The following is a 20,119-nucleotide window of genomic DNA, read 5'->3' as shown; positions in this document are numbered from 1 at the left end:
AAAGAACTGCTTCTGGATCTGAGGAAGAGCTTTCCCATTAAGCGAGGCTGTTTTTTTGTTTTCAGTTAAATGACGATTAGCACGCATGGTGCGCTGAAGTAATTTAATTGAAAATGAAAGTGAAATGAGCCAATCAGCTCATTTCAGTATCACTGCCTAGTTGCTTGCGGTGCTATTTCAGCACCTAGGCAGACAGGTGAGGGATCATTGGAAAAGGAAGAATCTCCCCTTTCCAATGGTACACTTGGCAGGAGGGTGATTCCCAAGCAGGGATCCCCCACTAGACACCAGGGAGGGGGCCCTTGGACAAGGGCTTTAGCTCACCCTATATTTTTTTGGCCATATTCAGGCTTTCTGCCCTCCAACCCTCATTGGGGCAGAAAGCCCACTAGGCACCAGGGATTTATTTTTATTCATGTAGCGGGCCCCCCAGAGGGGGCAGAAGCAGAAAGCCCACTAGACACCAGGGACTATTTTATTTTTTGTTAGTGTAGGGGTGGGAACTTCCCAGAATTACCATACCACAAATGAGAAAGTGGGGGAGATTTGGCTCAGCAAATGAGCCGGTGCCCCATACTGTCTCCCCTTTCATATAGAACCATATACACAGAGAGTATGAGGTGTGGTGGGGGACCAGTGGCAACAAAGTTGCTCTTAGTAAAAAAAAAAAATCCTGAATTTTGAGATTAAGTGGTGTGTCTGGAGTAACTGTGACGAGGAAAGGGAAAGTTTCCTTTACGGACTAGGTGGTCTCACACACATAATAGTGTCTTGCTTCATCATTTGACCACCTAGCCGCATCCAGGTAGGACAATACCACCTGGACGGACTCATCCTCCCAGTTAAAAGAACTAGGGGGGTGCTGAAATTAGGGTTATCTAGACAAACAAGGGATCCAGTTGTGCTAGGGAAGATTTAAAAATACCAAGTCAGTCACCTGTGTAATGGTACACCTTTTAATCGTGGTGACTGCTGGTATGGATAAAAAAAGGTGATGGGAACCCTACTGAGGGTAATAACTCGAAGGGTCACCTAATTGTTGATGCATGCCCAACATGTTTTTGCCCACTACAAAGAGCCGAAGGAGGTCTGGGGGCATTCGTCAGGGTCTAGGATCACTAAATATCTATATTAAGTGTTGTAGTGAATGGAGATTACCTCCTACAGAGGTGCTCTAGCAGGAAAAATAAAGGAAGCGTACCTGTGTGCATTTTCACCACAGCAGTCTAAAATAAGAACAATAAATATTATATAGCATTTCATTGTAGTGTGACACAGCAAACCACAGCACATGAGTGAGCAACTCAGCATGCTTAGATGAGTCACAAGTGCATGCACTAATGTGAAGCAGACCTGATGCCTTTAGTAATGGCAGTAGGTTAAATTTAAAGGAACTGGGGAAGGCAATGTCTTACCCTATTCCTGGAAGGCTAGTTGCCTCTGCCTCTGGTCTGAGGAGTGGGGGAGGGGGTCCCCTTATAGTCACACACTAGAAACAGGGAGACAGGGAAGGCATGAATTGATAGGGTAACTTGTAGGGTTAAACGTACAAACGCCATGGGTGAGCACTGGTGATAAGTGCAACATGTAAGTAATCCCTGAAGGGTGTTAGTGGTGAAGGCAGGTATCGCGGGAAGGTCATAATCAGTAAACACATGCTCAAGAGATTGTAACCAACGATTCGCGGCTACCCTGGGATCAAGGAGGGGATGCCATGTACGTGAAGAAAGTATGTAAATGGACTCATGCACATTGAAGATAGCGTAAGCTTGAAGTGGAAAAACTCAAGCATGGGCACACACAAAATGAATTGAAAAATTAAAGAAACGTAACGAAAATTTACGAAGATTAAAGAAAAGCTAGCATTTGTCATCCACACATCCACTCTAGTCTTACCTATACAAAGGTCCTCCGCATATGTGCAAGGTATTCTGGGTAAAAAAATGTTGTGAGATCCGCGCAGGTCTGTCCAACTTGGATCCCCTAGGTGTGGTGCCAGCTGAGCTAGAGGCCAAAACCTAGAGCTACCCACCTTGGAAAAAAGAGGGCCAGCGTTCGATGGAAACATACACTGCATTCATGTTGCGTTTTGGGCTGTTTCTTGTCGCAGGCACTAGGTCTACCCACACATGTTAGGTAGCATTTTTTTCGCGAGACTTGGGGGAATGCCAGGTAGAAGGAAGTTTGTTGCTCCCTGCAGATTCCAGAACTTTACATCACATAAATGGAAAGAAAATATGTCCTTTTTTTAAAGTCAAAGTTTGAGGGTTGCAAGGAATTCTGGATAATAACAAATGTGGCGAGAGCCACACAAGTCAGCGTACTCTGGATTTCCCTAGGTGTCTAGTTTTAAAAAATGTACAAGTTGGCTAGGTTTAGTTCGGTGTTAGCTGAACTAGGGTCCAAAGTCTAGAGCAACCCACATTGGAAAAAGAGGGTCAGTTTTGGGTGGAAAAATGTGATGTGTCCCTGTTGCAGGCACTAGGCCTACCCACACAAGCGAGGTACCATTTTCATGGAGAGACTTGTGGGAAAATAGACTACCTCCTTAAAAAAAATGCTAAAACTGTGGTACAAAATGAGCTTTTTTTTATTTTTATGGATCAAATCTGTTTATTAAGTTTTCAATTATAGAACATCGCACATGTACATGCACTACATCACAGTATTGCCAACAGGCACATTGTTAGCTTATTCCATACGAAACAATAAAAGAAAAAGATTAAATGTTTAACACAACTATGCTTCCCCACTGCTGGTTGGAAATACATTAATCAAACGATCTCAGGCTCTATTACCATATAGTTCTAGTCCAGAAGAAACATCCCCTCGTAGGTGACCTCCCGGGCAATCAATTCAAGTTCAGAACCCTCAGATAGATTGGGCATGTCAGCTCTGAAAACTCCCCAGATAGAATACGTAAAAACGGTTGCCAAAGTTCCCTAAAGTCCCCACTCCGCAGCTGTGAAGTCAGGGTAAGCCTGTTGACGGGATCAGTTCTGTCCCCCACTGATAGCAAAAGCTGTACGGCAGCATTCAAGGCTAAGGCCATCTGCCGACCCTTCAAAGATCTTAGGGGAAAAGTAAGCGGGTTGGGGAGACCCAGCAAAATATACGCAGGAAATCTAGGGATCTGAGTGTCAAAAGCCCTGTCCACAGTGTCTATCATGTCCTTCCAGTACCGGTGTAATTTGGGTCAATGCCATAGTAGGTGCACAAGCGAGCCCCCACCCCCACACCCTCTCCAGCAGAGACTAGATTTGTCATGATTCCAAGCATGGATCCTGTTTGGGGTGTAATACCAGGAGGAGGCTACTTTATAGGCTGTCTCTGTACCTGCTGAATTATAAGCTGTGTGGTGCGCCCTATAAAAAACACTCTCCCACTCATCTTCCGATAGCTCCCTCTCTAGTTCCTTCTCCCATCTTAATTGACCCTTAGTCTTGGTTGAACGGGTCTCTCCCCGCAGGAGGGCATAGAGTTCAGAAACCACACGCTTATCATCCTTTTTCATTAGAATCCATTTTTCAAACGGGGTTAACGGCCTATCGATTAATATCCTATTGGCTAGAAGCAGGGCCCAGTGCCTTATTTGGTAATACATCATCCTGTCGGCCTCAATTAGGCCATATTGCTCCCTCAGCTGGTGGAAGGGGATAACCCCCTGCTCATCAAATAAGTATCCCACCCTTTTGCATCCCCTCTCATACCACCGACGCAGTGCTTCCGGCTGTAGGCCAGGGCCAAAATCGGGGTTCACGCCCAGTGGAGTCATTGGGGACGGGAAGGTCGTCAAACCCGCCCTGCCGGCCACCCGATCCCACACTCTCATCGTAACCTCTGTAATCGGTGATATATACAACCCCTGAGCCCTGTGGCGGCGCCTAAGCCAGGGTTCCTTCCATATGTGAGAGCCAGTCACTGCTTGGTCCATGAAGCACCAATGCTTCTCCGAAGATGGCCGGCTCCATTCCAAAAGGAAGCGCAACTGTGCTGCCTGAAAGTATCGAAGGGGGCAGGGGACCGCCAGCCCCCCCCTCCCTCTTAGGACGATACAGCACCTGCCGTGATATCCGCGCCGCCTTTCCTTCCCATATAAATCTTAAGACCGCCGTTTGGAGGGATGCTATCGTTCGCGGGGGAGGTTCCAGCGGGAGCACCTGGAACAGATAAAGTATACGTGGTAGGGTGGTCATTTTCACCGCCGCAACCCTGCCCAGCCAGGACAATTTAAGCCTCCCCATGACTCCAAGTCGCGCTGCACCTCTCGCGTTAGTTTCGAATGGTTCAACTTCGCTGTACGGGCGACCGTAGAGCCCAGCTCAATCCCCAAGTATGGGAGCCCCGAAGAGGTCCATGTAAAATGGAAACGGGCCTTCAGGTCCCTTTCATGCTCCGCAGTGATAAACTTGCCCAGAGCCTGCGATTTAAGCATGTTCATTCGGAAACCCGAAACCTGCCCAAATTCCTCTATAACACCCATTAGCGCCGGTAGTGAGGTCATGGGCTCTGCCAAAGTAAGAATGACGTCGTCCGCATATAGCGAAATGAGATGCTCATCCCCCCCAAACCTCATACCCGTGATCTGAGGGTTGTCCTGGAGCCTCTGCGCCAATGGCTCCATGTAAAGCGCAAACAGGAGGGGCAAAAGCGGACACCCCTGCCTGGTGCCTCTTTGGACGGTGAATGGCAAAGAGAGTGTCCCATTAACCCGGACCGCTGCCCGAGGCTCTTGATAAATGCATCGAATCCATGTCATAAAGCCTGAACCCAGTCCAAAGCGTTCGAGCACCCTGAACAGGTATGGCCAGTGAACCCTATCAAAGGCTTTCTCAGCGTCAATAGACAGGAAGAGCGCCGCCCTACGGGAACGTTCAGTTTTATCCAAGAGATGGAGCAATCACTTGGTATTATCGCTGCACTGTCTATGGAGTATAAATCCCGACTGGTCGGGGTCCACAAGCCCCGGCTTATAATAGTTGAGACGGTGTGTCAAAATGCCAGTGAACAGTTTGGCATCGATGTTCAGGAGGGAGAGCGGCCTATACGAGGCGCATTCCTCAGGGTCCTTCCCTGGTTTCGGGATAACAACGATAGTAGCGTCTAACATACTAGGCGAAAGCACACCCGTTTGACGAAAGGAGTTAAAAAGTCGCACAAGAACGGGAACAAGTTCCGCACAGAAGGATTTATAAAAAAGCGCAGAAAAAACATCGGGGCCAGGTGACTTCCCGGTCTGCAAGCGAGCAATCGCAGATATAACCTCCTCAGCCCTTATAAGTTGGTCTAACGAGGCTGATTCTGTCACAGACAAAGGCGTAATTGCTATGTCCTCTAAGAAGGATTCTGGGGCTAAGTCACCGGGCTTCTCAGCCATGTACAGACTTCGATAGAATTCTATTTTTTTATTTAGCTCTGCATTTTCCTGACAGCTGGGAAGATGGTGACCTATAGTGGAGCAAACCGTTTGTGGATGCCATTTTTAGGGGAAAAACAGACGCTTTTATCTGGAGCACTTTTTCTTATTTGTCTCTAAAAACTTAAAATGTTGGTATATTTTGCCTGTTTTCTCAGTCTCCTCCAGGAAAATTGACATACACTGGACACCTTTTAGAATCTCCAGGATGTTGGGGTAAAAAGGACAGAAATTTGGCGTGGATAGCTTGTGTGGACAAAAAGTTATGGAGGCCTAAGGGAAAGCTACCCCAAATAGCTAAAAAGGGCTCAGCACTGGGGTGAAAAGCAGCGAAAGGGTTAAGGATTATGTGTTTCCTTTGAGAGTCCTCCCTCTCCTTTCTTGTTGGTGTATGCTCCCAGGGCTGTATTGTCACTGAGAGCTCTAACTTAGCTCACATGGGGATTGACAGCAATGTTCCAGCTTGCCCCGCCAAGGACAGGCAGAGGTAACAGCTCATCAAACTTGACTTGAGTTGTTAGGAGTGAGATCACTTCACAGTGTGCCTCAGAATCTAATTTTAACAAGAGGAAGCAATTTATTTTTGACAAACACAAGTTTCTCTCTTACTTTTGTCTCTTCATGCAGTGGTAGAGTTTACTTTCCCAATTTGACATAGAGACCAACTGCTTTGAATTTGCACTGCGTTGTGCGACCAAGGGAGAGAGGCATGCTCCCTTTCGTCTCGCCTTATGCCTTGAGGAGAAGTCATGCTCTCTACCCCAAACACTCACCCTTCCACCCTGCTAGATTTACAGGTAGACCAATTCTCGAAAATAATGGCAAGCACAATATCTTCCTTTTTCAGTGAAATACAACAATGGCAGTGAAGTTCTGTGTTCCACAGAAAGTCTATAGCAAAACACTGAAGTGGGTAAACCTTTATATGTTTTTTGCATTGATAATTAATAGCTTAAGGCTTGATTTAGAGTTTGGTGAACAGGGTACTCAAATGCAATAGGGTACTCTGCCTGCCAATTGATTGGTCTGTGTGCCATATTTTGTGACAGGCGAGCACTAATAATTCTGCTGACGGAGCCATTGTTGTCTCGATTGATGGAATACTTCCTCCCATGAAGTAGGAGGCTGTCAGAGGAAGGACATTACACTTCCTGCGCTATTTAGGGTGGATAGTGTAATGTCTTTTTTCCTGTCTGCCATTGCCAAGAAAAAACTGGTGGGGAGGGAGAAAATAATCCCCCCCCCCTCCTTAATCTGGAGGAAGACTTCCATGGTGTAAGAGCCCATTCATTTTTTGTTTTTCATAAACAGATTCCTGCTTTGGGAGTTTGGTCGTGAAAAACAACAACATTTGAAAAAAAAAATGGTGGACAGTTGTCAAAACCGACAGTGACCATCCATATTTATTGTACAAAACCACAAACTAACTGAATACCTCTTTCTATGCCTGATGTAGAAAGCTACCACTGGTATGTCTATTTGTAATGCATGTGTATTAGACTCCACAACGCATATGAGACATCTTAATTAATGTATTGCATATTGTGGGGGAGGGGAGGGCAGGCTTGTATAATATTTTCCCTTCTGCTTAGTTATGATGATTCTCTGCCTCCAGATGCTTTTAACTGCAGTTGTAGACTTGAGGATGGGCAAGGTTTGCCAAAGAATGACCCTTCTCCTTAAATTCAGTCTACTTCCTTCATGCTAGTCTGCTGACGTTTGGGACCTCATCAGTTCTCAAACAGTGCCTTCACTGTCGTCTGTCAGCACAAAGAAGTTACTGCCCTAGTTCATTCTTCCGAGAGCCTGTGAGTACTGTAGGATCCATTTGAGAGGCCTTTAGGTGTAGGCCCTGGCTCAACTTGTGTTCCCTCTTTGGCCCTGCAGCCTGACGTCTGTTGAGCAATAATTCTGTGGCTGTCCCTCCTAATCACCTGTGTTACTGTTCCAATATCATCTCGCAGATAGTTGAGTATATTGCAGACTTTTCCACAGAGCACTGGGAGATGAAGGGACATAAGGCGTGTCGAGATGGTCTCTCATTTCCCTTGTCAGAGATTACAGCTGAGACTTCAAACTAGCATTGTAGTGCACTGGATAAGGGAGGTTCATTAGAAAGATGATACTTATCCTTTACTGTAGCAGTGGACATTTTGGGAATAGACACCATAGCAAAACAGGCTAATCTTTTCACAAGACCAGGGGCCATTTTGAAGCAATGCATTTTGTATGTTAAAAGCAAACGAAAATAGCCACGGCGCTTGGACTCACCATGGAGTCAGTTACAATTGTTTTAAAAGTGGGTGAGTATCTGTACATCCTCGTGGTCCACACCAAAGTCATGCAACATGATCTCAAGTCCAGGGAGCAAAGCTTGCATCAGCAGAAATATTAAGTGTGAAACGGTGTCTGCAGCTTCCTAGCCATCATGTCATAACTGGCATTTTTTATGTTAGAAGTGTTAGGTTTTGCATACCTTATTGCACAAGCAGAACTACTGTTTCCATCTCACAATGATCACAATCCCCTTCCCTCATCACAGTAAGAAAATGGACACCTGCTTTTAATTGGTATGGACGTTACTCTTGGAATGTTAAGCTCATGACGCAGCAGTAGGTTAGGTATGGCTACTAGGGTGAGTTAGTATAGTTAAGATAGAATAACACAGAGGATTCTTATCTGTAAGAAATGAAGGGGAGGGCACCATCATAAGTTTCAGGTTCCGAAGAGGTTCATGGCTAGCCTATAATAATTTTTGGGATAAATTAAACACAAAACAGTTTGTGATGGATCGGAGAAATAAAGGCATGCAAGGAGAATACGAGGGCAGCGAGTTATTACATCCTCTTGAACTGAAAGGAAGATGGGTAAGTCAAGGGAAGATGAACCAGCTGAAGTGTGAAGGCATTACAGAAAAAGGTTATGCAGCAGGCGCCGAAGATGCTTGTGTTGTGAATGTAAGCCTACGATGATGCAGTGTCCATTGAAGAATGTTTCTTATTTTTGTAAGTAAATTCGTCCCTGCCACAGTGATCTCATCAGTTAATGATTTAGGGCCTCATTTCGAGTGCACTGGATTATTGTTTTCGGGGAACGGGACCCCCTCTGTTTGTTCTGTGGTAGCCTATACTGACAAAGTCAACATACTCCTTCATACCCCGCTCAAATGGGAACTCAAAGACGCGGCCTCCAGCCGATATTCAGCACCTGTTGTGTTGCGCAGATATGCCTCTGTTGCTTTCCTACTTCAATTTCAAAGGCCTCCGAAATATACTTGAATTGTAGATATTGAGTTCGCATTCCCTTAACCTGACCTGGAATTTTGCTAGCGGTGTTTTTCTTTCCCGTTATTAACCACAAATGTGATTCAGAAGTTCAGACATAGCCAGTAACTCTTCTCATTGAGACCTACATTTGTGACATCTGGTGTTGTGTTAACCGCTGCCAGACAGCTACAAGATTCTCAATTTCTTTGAAAGCTTCAGAATTTATCTCAGAATTAGAGAGCGATTATGTACATTCTTTTCCATGCAGAATTAAAAATATGGCTCATGAAAAATTAGTTTCCTTCATAGAAATGTTCAGGCATTCCATGACATATTGGACAAAATCTGAAAGTCGCATTGAAAAATAACATATTTATGTTTGGTACCGGTCTTTTATTAGGTAATCCATCACCTTGAGCATTGCTCTGATTACAGTATTATAACCTTTCTCATTACTTGACAGAAATGTGCATTTAAGTTAGTACCTTTTCAGTTTGTTTGACTGCAGGACTTTATAGAAAATCACCCAAGTCTATAAAGCACGCCTTTTTTACAACTCTGATGTGTAATTAAGACTTGATTAGGCTATTAAGCTTGCTTAAATGAGAAACATACTGACTTTCATTTGGCTCTCCAAAGCCGGCTATCATGCTGTAAATTTCCTATATGTATATTCTTTCCCAGCAGTATTTTATGAAAGCAATTATTTTTTCATTAGCTCCTGTGAGTGGAAATGAAATTGAATGTTTATAGTTGCACATCTTGTTTGAGCTGTCTAATTAACAAATCATGTCCTCCGAGCATCAGAAAACTGTTTTGACCATATTGTCAAAGTTCCTTTTGATACCATGGTTGTCTGTGAGTAAAGCTTTTTGACAATGTGTTTCTTGGTGGGCATTAAAACACCCAGGTGAAGTCCACGTTCTTTTCCCATCTTAATACGTTTTCAGAGACCCCACTCACATTACACTAATTTCAAAGTACATTTTCAATTTCTGCCTCTGCCACAGAATCACACATGACCTTTTTCTATAAGGTTAGCTTTTGCTCAGCTTCATCAAGTTCCCAATCTGGATACAAACGTTTTCATATGATCTCACTGAAGATCAGTCCCTTCCCAGACTTTTATGTCTTACATTAGAAAAGTGTGTAACATGCAGACGTTTCTTTCTTCCATCCCTTGTTGAATCACTTGATACACCTCACTCTGCTATAGCATCCAAGATGTACCGAGATCCAGAGAGTACATCGTCCTGCCAGAAATGCTGGGCCCCTGCAAGCAAAATATGCACATGATGTCCTATTGCCCCACAAACCTTTCAAATCTGTATGCACACCCAGCCTGTGACCGAAGGTTACACAGTTTGTAATATGAAGCAACATCTGCACTGAGGATCCATGATCTTCTACCCAAGCGCTTTTTCTCTTATGTGCATCTCTTTGAGATTCGTCAGAGTTGGGGTGACATTAAATTTTGTCTTACCTTTTTGTTCAAAGGCTTAAAAGTGAAAATTGCCACGAGACATGGCTACCTTTCCCCGTAGCTTGCTTCTTGCTGTGGCCAAATCAAGGTAAGAAACTTATTTAGGCAAATGAATGTTGATATTTAAGGCAGAGCTAGTCTTAAAGAATGAACCACACATAACAATGCTGTGAAAATAAAAAAAATATTTTGGGCCAAATACAACTACCATATCCATCTCATAAGTGATTAAGGGCCTGATTTAGATTTTGGTGGACGGGTTACTCCATCACAACGGTGACAGATGTTCCGTTCGCCGAATTATAAATCCTGTAGGAAATAATGGGATTTATATTTCGGTAGATGGGATATCCATCACCGTTGTGACGGGGTAACCCGTCTGCCGAAATCTAAATCAGGCCCTATGATTCATTGGAACAGACATAAAATGTGGAGTCCTCTACCTCTAAGAGATTGCTTTGTTAATTAAAATAAATTTTTAAAAAAATAGTTGTGGGTATGTTTGTAAATGATTATTTTGCTTCACATGTGTTCCATTAACCATTATTGTCAGAATGTTGGATCTGGTTTCTCTATAAACTGCAAAGGGCATTTCTGTGTGTGTGTAAAGCAGTACTTGTATCTCTTAATGTGTTTTTTGGTCATGTTTACTATCAACAGCATACTTCCAGAATCAGGTCCTCAGCTGACCACACTCACTTCTGACACCTTTTTCTGAGATCAGTGATAGGACCATCCCTGTTTTGTTCTATCTGCATATGCACTTTTAATGTGCCACTGTTATAGCTAGAATTCTCTTTCCAGTTGTAAATTTTACTTTGGAAAAACCGTTTGTGGAGATTCTAAACTTCTGCTTTTAGTAAAATGGAATATGATTCCTTGCAGCAGGCTCTTGACATACTTGCTATGAGCTCTCTGAACCTTTCTAAGGTTGGCGTGACCCACATACACTTCTTTTATTGTCTCACGCAGAAGTATTGATATTTTCATTTGAAAAATCACTTATTATTGAAGCTACTTTTAAATTGAGATTCATTTTTCCTGATTATTTACACTTTATCAGCGAGCCAGTCTTCTTCTTTGCTAACAACTTTAAGTCAAAAGGGAGCCTTTTTATTAAATATAGCTCAGGAGATAATTTCCAAATGCGAACGCATACTAGTATAAAACTTGTTTGGCTTTTAATCTTCCTTCGTTTAGATTTACTCCTGTTATCTGTTCATTATTTTACATTTACTTACCTCAGACATTGTTAACATAACTCCATACAACCCCCTTTGATTGGCAGAAATATATTTTGAGCACAAGAAGGGAAGCAAGAGGCAAGATATCAAGGAGAGCAGCAACATAAAATCCTCATTTCCACAGTTTGTGTACCGATGAATATGCTGTCTCACTAGCTCCCCTGCCCCCCTCTCCATTCACCATGACTGGCTTCTCCAACAGCAGAAGACATCGCTCAACTGTTACATTCCTTCTCATTCCAAATCCACTCTCAGATTTGGAATGCATCCTGTCCCAGTTTTTTTTTTTTTTTTTGCAGGCTGCTCTTACATCTCCTTCTTTATAGCGGCATTTGATTTTTGCTATCACAGCCTCACATACCCTCAGCAAGCCTCCTTCCAGTGGAAACACTGCAGTAGGAACTACAATCGCTTCACACATTTTGTTTGTTCAAAATGTGTTCAACACTTTTGCCTGTTCCCCCACTGAATAAGAACTTTCTAACCTGAGTCACAGAACGTTCTTACATCCTTGTTTGGTTTGGGCTTTTGTTCTCAGACGTTATGGGGTCATTCCTTTGTGTTCTCTGTCAACTGGGGTAAAACACCACCATTGTCTGATGAAGGTGGTCTAAAAGCTCTAAAGCATATGATAAACTACTTGCGGCTTTCACAGTAGCGTCATATCCAGTGTCTGGATACCAGGGTTCCTTAGCAACCTTCATTGTAATGGTGTCTTTCTCCATAGAGGCTAAAAGATCAGCAGTTACCTTCTATGTCTCTGCCCCCATGTTCCAGGGGTCATATAATCCCCTTAATAAAGAAACTCGGTTCTACCACTCTTCTTCATTCCTTTCACACCTCTCTCTAGTTGTTATGCACTGGTGGAAACTATATCCCAGCTTCTGCGCTTACTCCTCTGTGATAAGCATTCATCAGTTTCAGCAATACCTAGAAAAGACCCCTGGCCCACGCCAGAGCAGCCCATAGATGGCATTGGTTTGTTTCCATAGTTGGCAGGGGTTGTCTTGGGTAAGAAAGGATAATTGTCAACTGGCAGCTCCTTGAATGGCCCAGGTAGCTAATCTTTCTCAGACCAACTGCCAGCACGTCAGCACAAAGGAAACATAATACTCAATGACCAGCTGGCTGTTCCATTAAATTGTTCTGTTATACAATTATTTAAAACAGTATGTTTATTGACTTATATTTTTAGGCAAAATATATAATCTTGGTACCATTAATTGACAGGATTTTCATAGAATAGTGTCAGTTTCTATTTTGTACATACTGTATTCAGGCACAAAAAGCCCTTCCAACAAACCCTACCACTCATTCCTTCTCATAAGAATCTGATGTTCAAAATATTAGTTACGTACCACTTATCCAAACCTTTGTCACATACTTTCCTTGTAGATTACTGAACAGTCATTCCATCTAGAATATGTTCCAGAGCCTCTTATGCCACTGAGTCGAAAGTTGATATTTTCTCTTCCACATGTAGCAGTAGCTGACTTTGCCACACTTAGACACGGCTAGACAAAATACCAATCTGGTCTAGTAAATATAGACTGGTGGTCATGGATCGAATGGGAGGAAGAAGCCTTTTGATATCTTTCAGTGCATTTGATGCCTGTGTCCAAAAGGGGACTAGAGTTGGTGAACCGCACCCTATGTCCCTTATAGTGCCTCCATTACCGCTGCTCCACCTACAATACTGGCTTGCATTTGAGTACATGTGTGACATAAGTCTGAGGGTACATGGTACCAATGAAATAATACTTTAAAGTGCACCTCCCTAGTCTCATACATACATTCTTCCAATATAATTTCCCTTTTCAGGCATCTTTCCCAGTGGTTAATGTGAAACCAGTGAGAGTGGGTTCTAATCTTTAAATACTGCATACAATTTAGAAACTAACTTCATAGAATCTTTTGTTTTAGAACAAAAGCTTCTCAAAGAGGGTTTTGGCTGAAATGGTCAGGTGGACTACATCACCCAGTGTCTTATCTGAGCATAAAGCATACCTTCAGTCTCATTTAGCGTGAAGTCAATTTCACATTGTTTGAATAATTTGATTATGCCCTTTCTGAAAGAGGTCTGCTATTAATCTACAGCATTATGACCACCATCTATTAAAAGGGCCTGCTTGGAGCACCGATGTAAATGTAGGGTTAAAAAGTAAAGTAAAGGATGGGGTTGTGAAAGTGTAAGATTCTGTTTTGTCACCAGTATATCCTATTTCTGAAGGGAGGTAGCAACCAGTGAACTAAAGTTTGCCTTAGTAGTATGTGTATCCTTTCTCAGCCAAATCAAATTGCACAGTGGTCTTGTTACCACTGCGCATTTCATACTAGCTTGTGTTTTACTTGTTTAAAAAATCTTGGCTTGGAAATCTGGGAGCACTACAAAGTCTGGGAGCACTATACGCTCACTTGACCTTTTGCTTTGCAGAAGCTTACTTTGGGCAAGAGATTTTTCAAATTAAGTGAGAAAGATCTGTTTCACTAGCTATTGGATGGGAATGACTCCTGGGAATGGTCTAACCAATGTAGTAAAAGAGCGAAAGTCTTTGACCACACTAAACTTGGGCTCTGAGAGCCTGAGGTACTTGTAGAGAATGTACTTTGGTAATCCTGTGGTCTTTCCACTTCTGAACTTCAAATCCAGTTTGGGCAAGCCACGGTACCTACAATAAACCGAAAGATAGAAGTCTGGTAGAACAAATGCAGGGTTTTCCAGCCACCAGACAATTAATATAAAGAATTGTTTTGACATCCTGTTTCCCTTGCTTTCAAATGTGTCCCCAGTGTTATATGTAAAGCCCAGAGACAGACTTCTGGTAGGACAAAGCAAGGTTCATCAGCAGTCAAACAGTGGATACTCAAGAATTGTTTTACCATCCAATTTTCTACCATTTAAGTGCATCCTAAAATGTGATATGTAAACCCCTCAGACCTGTCACACAGCATTTGACAGTGTAATGTCACAAAAATGCTCACAGTCTCCATCCTGCATAATCTGGAATGTTGAGAGGGGTCAACTCTACCTATTTAGGTCAGCCTGTTATTTGATTCTGGCTGGGATTTCACACCTATTTGAATGCTAATTAGTGACTGGAAGACGTTTGAGAGCAAATGAAAATTACCCTCCAGGAACTTCGGGCAGGGAAAAGGTAACTTTCTAAAAATAACTTTTCCCTAATATTTATTAGAAAATCTGACTTTACCATTGAATTTTTAATAACCGTTGTAAGTACTTGTTTAATTATTTGTCTAGCTAGTCCAATTCCAGAGATAGAGTTTTGGGATTTTGTAATCTGCACTCTACAGTAGTTTTCTACATAGGACAGTTCGGCTTGGCACAGTGAAAACTAGTCTTTGGGTAATAGTTGCTGCAAGGACATGTTAACATCACATTTCTACATGTCCTACTCTTAAGTACCATGCACCCTGCCTTGTGGGCAACAAGGCCTACATAGGGGTGACTCATTTAATATTTTAAACAGAGGTTTTCACCTGTCAGAATGGTTTATTTTGAGCAGTCAAATTGCAGCCTTTTTCACTGCCAGAGTCAGACTGCAGTATTAAGCCTGAAGCCATGTTTTACTGTCACTGTATGAATGGCACAATAGGTGTTGCAGTCCACTAATGACATTTAACTTACAGGCCCTGGGTACGTTTTGTACTATATACTAGGGATGTATTGGTAAGTTAAATATACCTATCAGGAGTAAGCCAGTGTGACCATGTGTAAAAGGGGAGCACAGACACTTTACCTCTAGTTAGCAGAGTTAAAGTGCACAGAGATCTAAAGCCATAAAAAATATTGGATCCAGCTAAAGGGAAAAATACAGTTTACAACGCAGAAAATGTGTTTTTCTTACATTCGTTATCTCCATTATCTGCCCTGCTATAGGGCTTGTTCAGAAAATGTTTGCACCAACTACCCTTTTGTACACACCCTGGACTGTGAGAGTGCAACATCCTCCCCACCTCCCTTTCCTCCCTTTCCCCCATAGTTAAGCACAAACTTGAGACACAGTTTCTAACTACTAAATAAGACACTGGATAAATAAATCCAGTGATGCTCAGGTATATGAGCCGCTCCCAGGTAAGGGGAAAAAACTCAGTCTGTCCAAAGCCCCCAATGTTGATCACTCCTTACCAGCTAGCACTTCAGTGTCTTTGAGATCTTGAGGTGGGATGTGAGCTCACCAACCAATTCTGGGGTCCTCCCTCCATGCTCTTATCCTTCTCAGGTGGCTCTAATATGTGTAACCAAGATCATTCTGTCTCTCTACATGGGGAGTCTGTGTCATTACATTCTTGTCATTAATTAACCCCCTCCTCTGGAATATAAGTAATTTCCCCACATCTCACTGTTTACATGATATATAGTTTATAGAGGTTAAAATCAGGGAAGCTCAACTGTCCATCCTCTGCTGCCGTAGATATCTTCTCTCCACCTTGAGGCCCTTCTGCTTTGGGCTCTCTACTTTCCCACCTTCTATCTAGTTGTAGATCTATTGTGTTTCATAGTGAGAGTGTGCTACCTCTTAAAGTTAATCCACTTCATTTGAATCTGTAGTTAGTGTGAATGGCTAAAAGTTAGCATGTAGACCCACAAAGCACTGTACATTCGTGGGGATTTGAGCTTGTATATCAAAGACATCGTTCACACTATGGCTATCCATATCTAGGACTCTCCATACAGTACTCAACTAGAAAACTATCACCCCTGTGCCTTTCTGCTGCCAAGCTGGCTGGGTGGGGGTAGGAGTTTCCTAAGTGCTTGCTATATCGTCACAAGGCTTAGAACTCCTGAATATTTCAGTCAATCTCGAGCTTGTATGTCATCTATTCTAAATGGTTGCCTGTGTATAGTTCTTAACAAATTATCAGATGTCAGAGTCTTCTCTTTCCGAACTTGTGTGATATCTATCTAGCTCCTCTTTCTAAATCAACAATATGGGCTGTCAGCGAGTCTCCTGTTTCCCCAGCAATGCAAAACTCTTCCCACTTTATCCCCTGCATCATGTTCGTGCTTTATATGTGGATGGAAATGAAATTGTTGAAGCGGTCAACTGATGTCACGTTTTTTGGAACATTTTCATTTAAACCTTCCCCTCTTTTCTGTGCCACGGTTTTCATCTGGTCTTTCGATGTTAATCTTTTTACCTACTTAATGTGGTTGATTTGTAATCCCCCCACCAGCTAGCTTAAATGCTTTTGCCTCATTGTTCACCAATTCAAACTAGCCTCTTTCAGCTTTTAAAGCCCATAGTTTCAGGTCTCAATAGGCCAGTAACTACATTGTCCAGCAGTGTGGCTCTCCTGCATCATAACCAACACAACGGCATCCTATTGACATCATAAAGCATGGAATCTGCATTGGCATAAGATGTCGTGTAACCTAGCTACATACTCATATGCTGCTGAAAACAGCAACAAAAAAAGCGTCCTGTCACAGAGATGAGCTGGATCCAAATGATGAGATGGCAGTACCAATTGGCTCAATCCAAAAGAACATCCAGTGGCTCTGTGCCCAAGGAGACAATGGCCAGACTGACATACTTAAATGCAAGGTAAGGGCAGGAAGGAAATAATCAATATGGAGAAACCTAAAGATAAAAGTAGTTAAAGCTAAAAGTAGTTTCTACAAAAACTATTGTTACAAAAAAGCAAAATCTTATACTAACTGAAATCTGCATTTTAAATAACAGATGGCTAGCATTTATTTAATTTTTAGAAGTCATAAAATCAGTAAAATCTCTCTGGTGTCTTGAAAGAGAAGGTGGGCAATGATTCTAGTCTCTGAATGTTTAATAAAATTTCGATTTGCTAGGCCTTAATTAGGGAAAACATAAATGTATGTCAAGAGAGAGAAGCATTAGTGCAAGATCAGTGCTTCCCCACTTAATGTGCATCATGTGCCAGAGTTGAACATGAAATAAAAAGTGAAGGAAGTGGATGCCTACCAAGTTATAATCTTGATCCTCTACTGAAAAGCAGGGCTTTAGAAAACCTGACTCACCTGCAAAAAGTGCACTAAAAACAGATTTATTCCTGCATCCTCAATAGCCAAATGCACCTACCTAGACACTGTGCTGCTTGATCAAAAGGCTGAGGTTAGAGTTACTGTGCAATGAAAACTTAATCTACCAAACCTACTTTGAATGTTAACGCCCAACAAGCAAGACAACATAGTTATTCTGCATGTGACAATTAGATGAAAATATACACTCTTCAAAACTACAATCACAAAGCCCTTCCAATACACAAAAGTATATGGGCATACCAGGATTTTTCCAAGGCAACAACAGTTGGGTGCATCTCTGCCGTACTTGAAGTTTAGTTAGATGGACACAATTCCAAGCTATGTCAGCGATGTTAGAACAATTGTGCATTTTCCGCTGAAAGATATATATATATATATATATATATATATATATGGTCATAGTGATAGATTTGCTACAGCCACATCGTAATTTTGTATAATAAGCCAGCAGATATGGATAGCAGTCTTTCAAGATGTTTGTCCGAGCTTGACCCTGTGACACATAGATGATTTTATTAATCTGCACTATGGAAAATAATTGCCTCTTCCCATCATTATCACTCATCAGTCTGGCTGCTGGGGGAACAGACAACTCTCGCCTTTTTTTCACCCTCATCTTTCGTTAGACATCATTAAATAACTCCCAAATTGTGTCTTTTCCGGCACTGTCACCTGGATATAAGAGCAGTTGTAACCATTGTGGCTAACTGTATTCTTGTTCCCGGCAGCCATGAGTGGTTTTACTTTGTCATAGAGTCCTTAACATTCTAACTAGTGTTTTAGGAGGATAACCCGAGGTACCTGATGTTATTCTTCTTAGTCTGCATTCGAGAAGATTAAATGTACTGAGTAGTTTCTTCTTTCCTTTCATACTTTGTACATTGTCACGTTAATGACTGACCCCGGTGACTGAGCCCAGCTAGCATGGTCACTTAATTACCACACTGTGTCTCGTCACTAAAGAGATGACTATTAATCCTTCGCAACTTATACCACATATATGGAACTTTAGGGGTGGGAGCCAGCTGAGCAGGAAGGAGGCTCCTGAATGGCCTGATGGCAGCAGATTGCTAAGCCTAATAACAGAGGCCCGTCGGTCAGTAACTGCTGCTCGAAAACTGGCTAGCCGGGCAGGAAACAACATGGAGCTGATAGGACTCTCTGTGCGGCTCCCCACCACAAGACCAGATAACACAAGCACTGGCGAAAAATGAAGACTGAGCAGTGAGCTGCAGAGCAGTTGCTGTGCTAGTGAAGAGGGTGCTCCTGTTGACCATCTTGGATCCGAGACTGTACTGTGACGGAAAAGCAGATAAGCCCTCACAGGAGGCAGGTGAATCGTCAGTGTCCCAGGGGCAGAGGGACCCAGCAGAATGTAACCTGCTGGCTGAGGGTTAATGCTACTGTTGTAATTCACTGACCCTGTCTTTATTTGTTGACATCTTTCACTTAGCATGCCATGGCTGTTTCCTAGATCTTATCCATTTTTGCCTAAAATGCAAATGTATACACTTTCCTGCCAAGCTTTGTCTCTTTCAATGATCTACACTTATTTACCCCAGGGTGAATAGTGCAGCACAAGATACGCAAGGCCATCAATGCGGCCTTCTCGCACATAGCATGGTATTGCCCCTCAATATTTGCATAATGGGAGAAAATATTTAGACCAATTGATGAGATGTTAGCCATGGCTATAACCCTTCAACCCGGTGATGCCTTTGATAGGATTCACAGCTGATACACTTGGTAAGGTGAGAAGCTTTCTGTCTGTGGTCTTATTACTGGCCAAAAGACAAGTAGCAGTTACTTAGATGAGCCCTAGAGCCCCTGCGGTAGAGGCATGATTAAGAGATACGGTATACCATCATATTCAACAAATGAATACTGTGATCTAGTGTATCCTGCAATGCGAAAAGAGTCTTTTGGGAACCATAGAGACTTCGGAAGACTGAAGAAACTTGACTCTGAGCACGAGGGTGTGTAGATCTGAAGGTGGGGAAGGAGGGTAAGAGTTGGCCACGTGGCGTTTTAAATGACTAAAACAGCTCCCTAGAACCGTATAGGGGTACTCTATCCTCCCTCATGAAACACCCCGACTTCTTTTTCATTGGTTCTATTGGTTTAGCAATATCTTTTGTAGTGACCACCTAGACCCGCGGCTTTTATTAGAGAGCAGTCCTAGAACACAATATTTTGATCCTTGAATGTGCAGCACTTCTTCAGCCTGATACATCAGAAATGTTGTACACAATGACCCTAAAATGATTTCTAGTTTTAAGAATTTTGAGAAATATCAGCACTTACAACAGAAAATATTAATGTTAAATATATTGTTGAAATTTAAGCACTAGCCTTGCTTAAAAGTCTGTTGTCACTGCCGTTTATTCTCTAAGCAAACATGCAGGACACTCGATATAATTTCGACAACATTAGGCTGGTTTTCATTAGGAAATTCAGGCCACTTTTCCAATGCAGAGCATTCAGATGGGAAGTCCCTTTTCATTGTCTATTTCCCAATAGAGCTGCAGGACGCTCGTCGTAGTGGTGCAACCATTTGGCTGTTTTTCTTTTGTTCTGCTAGCTGAGCCAGGCTATTGCCTGTGCACACCGGCTTCACATTTTCCCACTAATTGATTCTAGCCCTCTATATTTAAATACTGCCACTCTTGC

General features: G+C 42.6%; 1 protein-coding gene across 2 annotated transcripts in view; it reads left to right on the top strand.

Annotated features, from left to right (window-relative positions):
• LETM2 (leucine zipper and EF-hand containing transmembrane protein 2) overlaps positions 1-20,119 on the top strand; it is a 164,473-nt gene that overhangs the window by 8,907 nt on the left and 135,447 nt on the right. For both annotated transcript variants that reach the window (XM_069214016.1, XM_069214017.1), the window contains exon 3: positions 10,180-10,253. In XM_069214016.1, the coding sequence (XP_069070117.1) occupies positions 10,207-10,253 (47 nt within the window). In that variant the 5' untranslated portion in view covers positions 10,180-10,206. The remainder of the gene's footprint in view (positions 1-10,179; positions 10,254-20,119) is intronic.

Source organism: Pleurodeles waltl, chromosome 11 (assembly GCF_031143425.1).
Source record: "Pleurodeles waltl isolate 20211129_DDA chromosome 11, aPleWal1.hap1.20221129, whole genome shotgun sequence".
NCBI classification, from domain to species: Eukaryota; Metazoa; Chordata; class Amphibia; order Caudata; family Salamandridae; genus Pleurodeles; species Pleurodeles waltl.
Note: the sequence above shows the minus strand (reverse complement) of the source record. Positions and strands in the feature narration are given on the sequence as shown.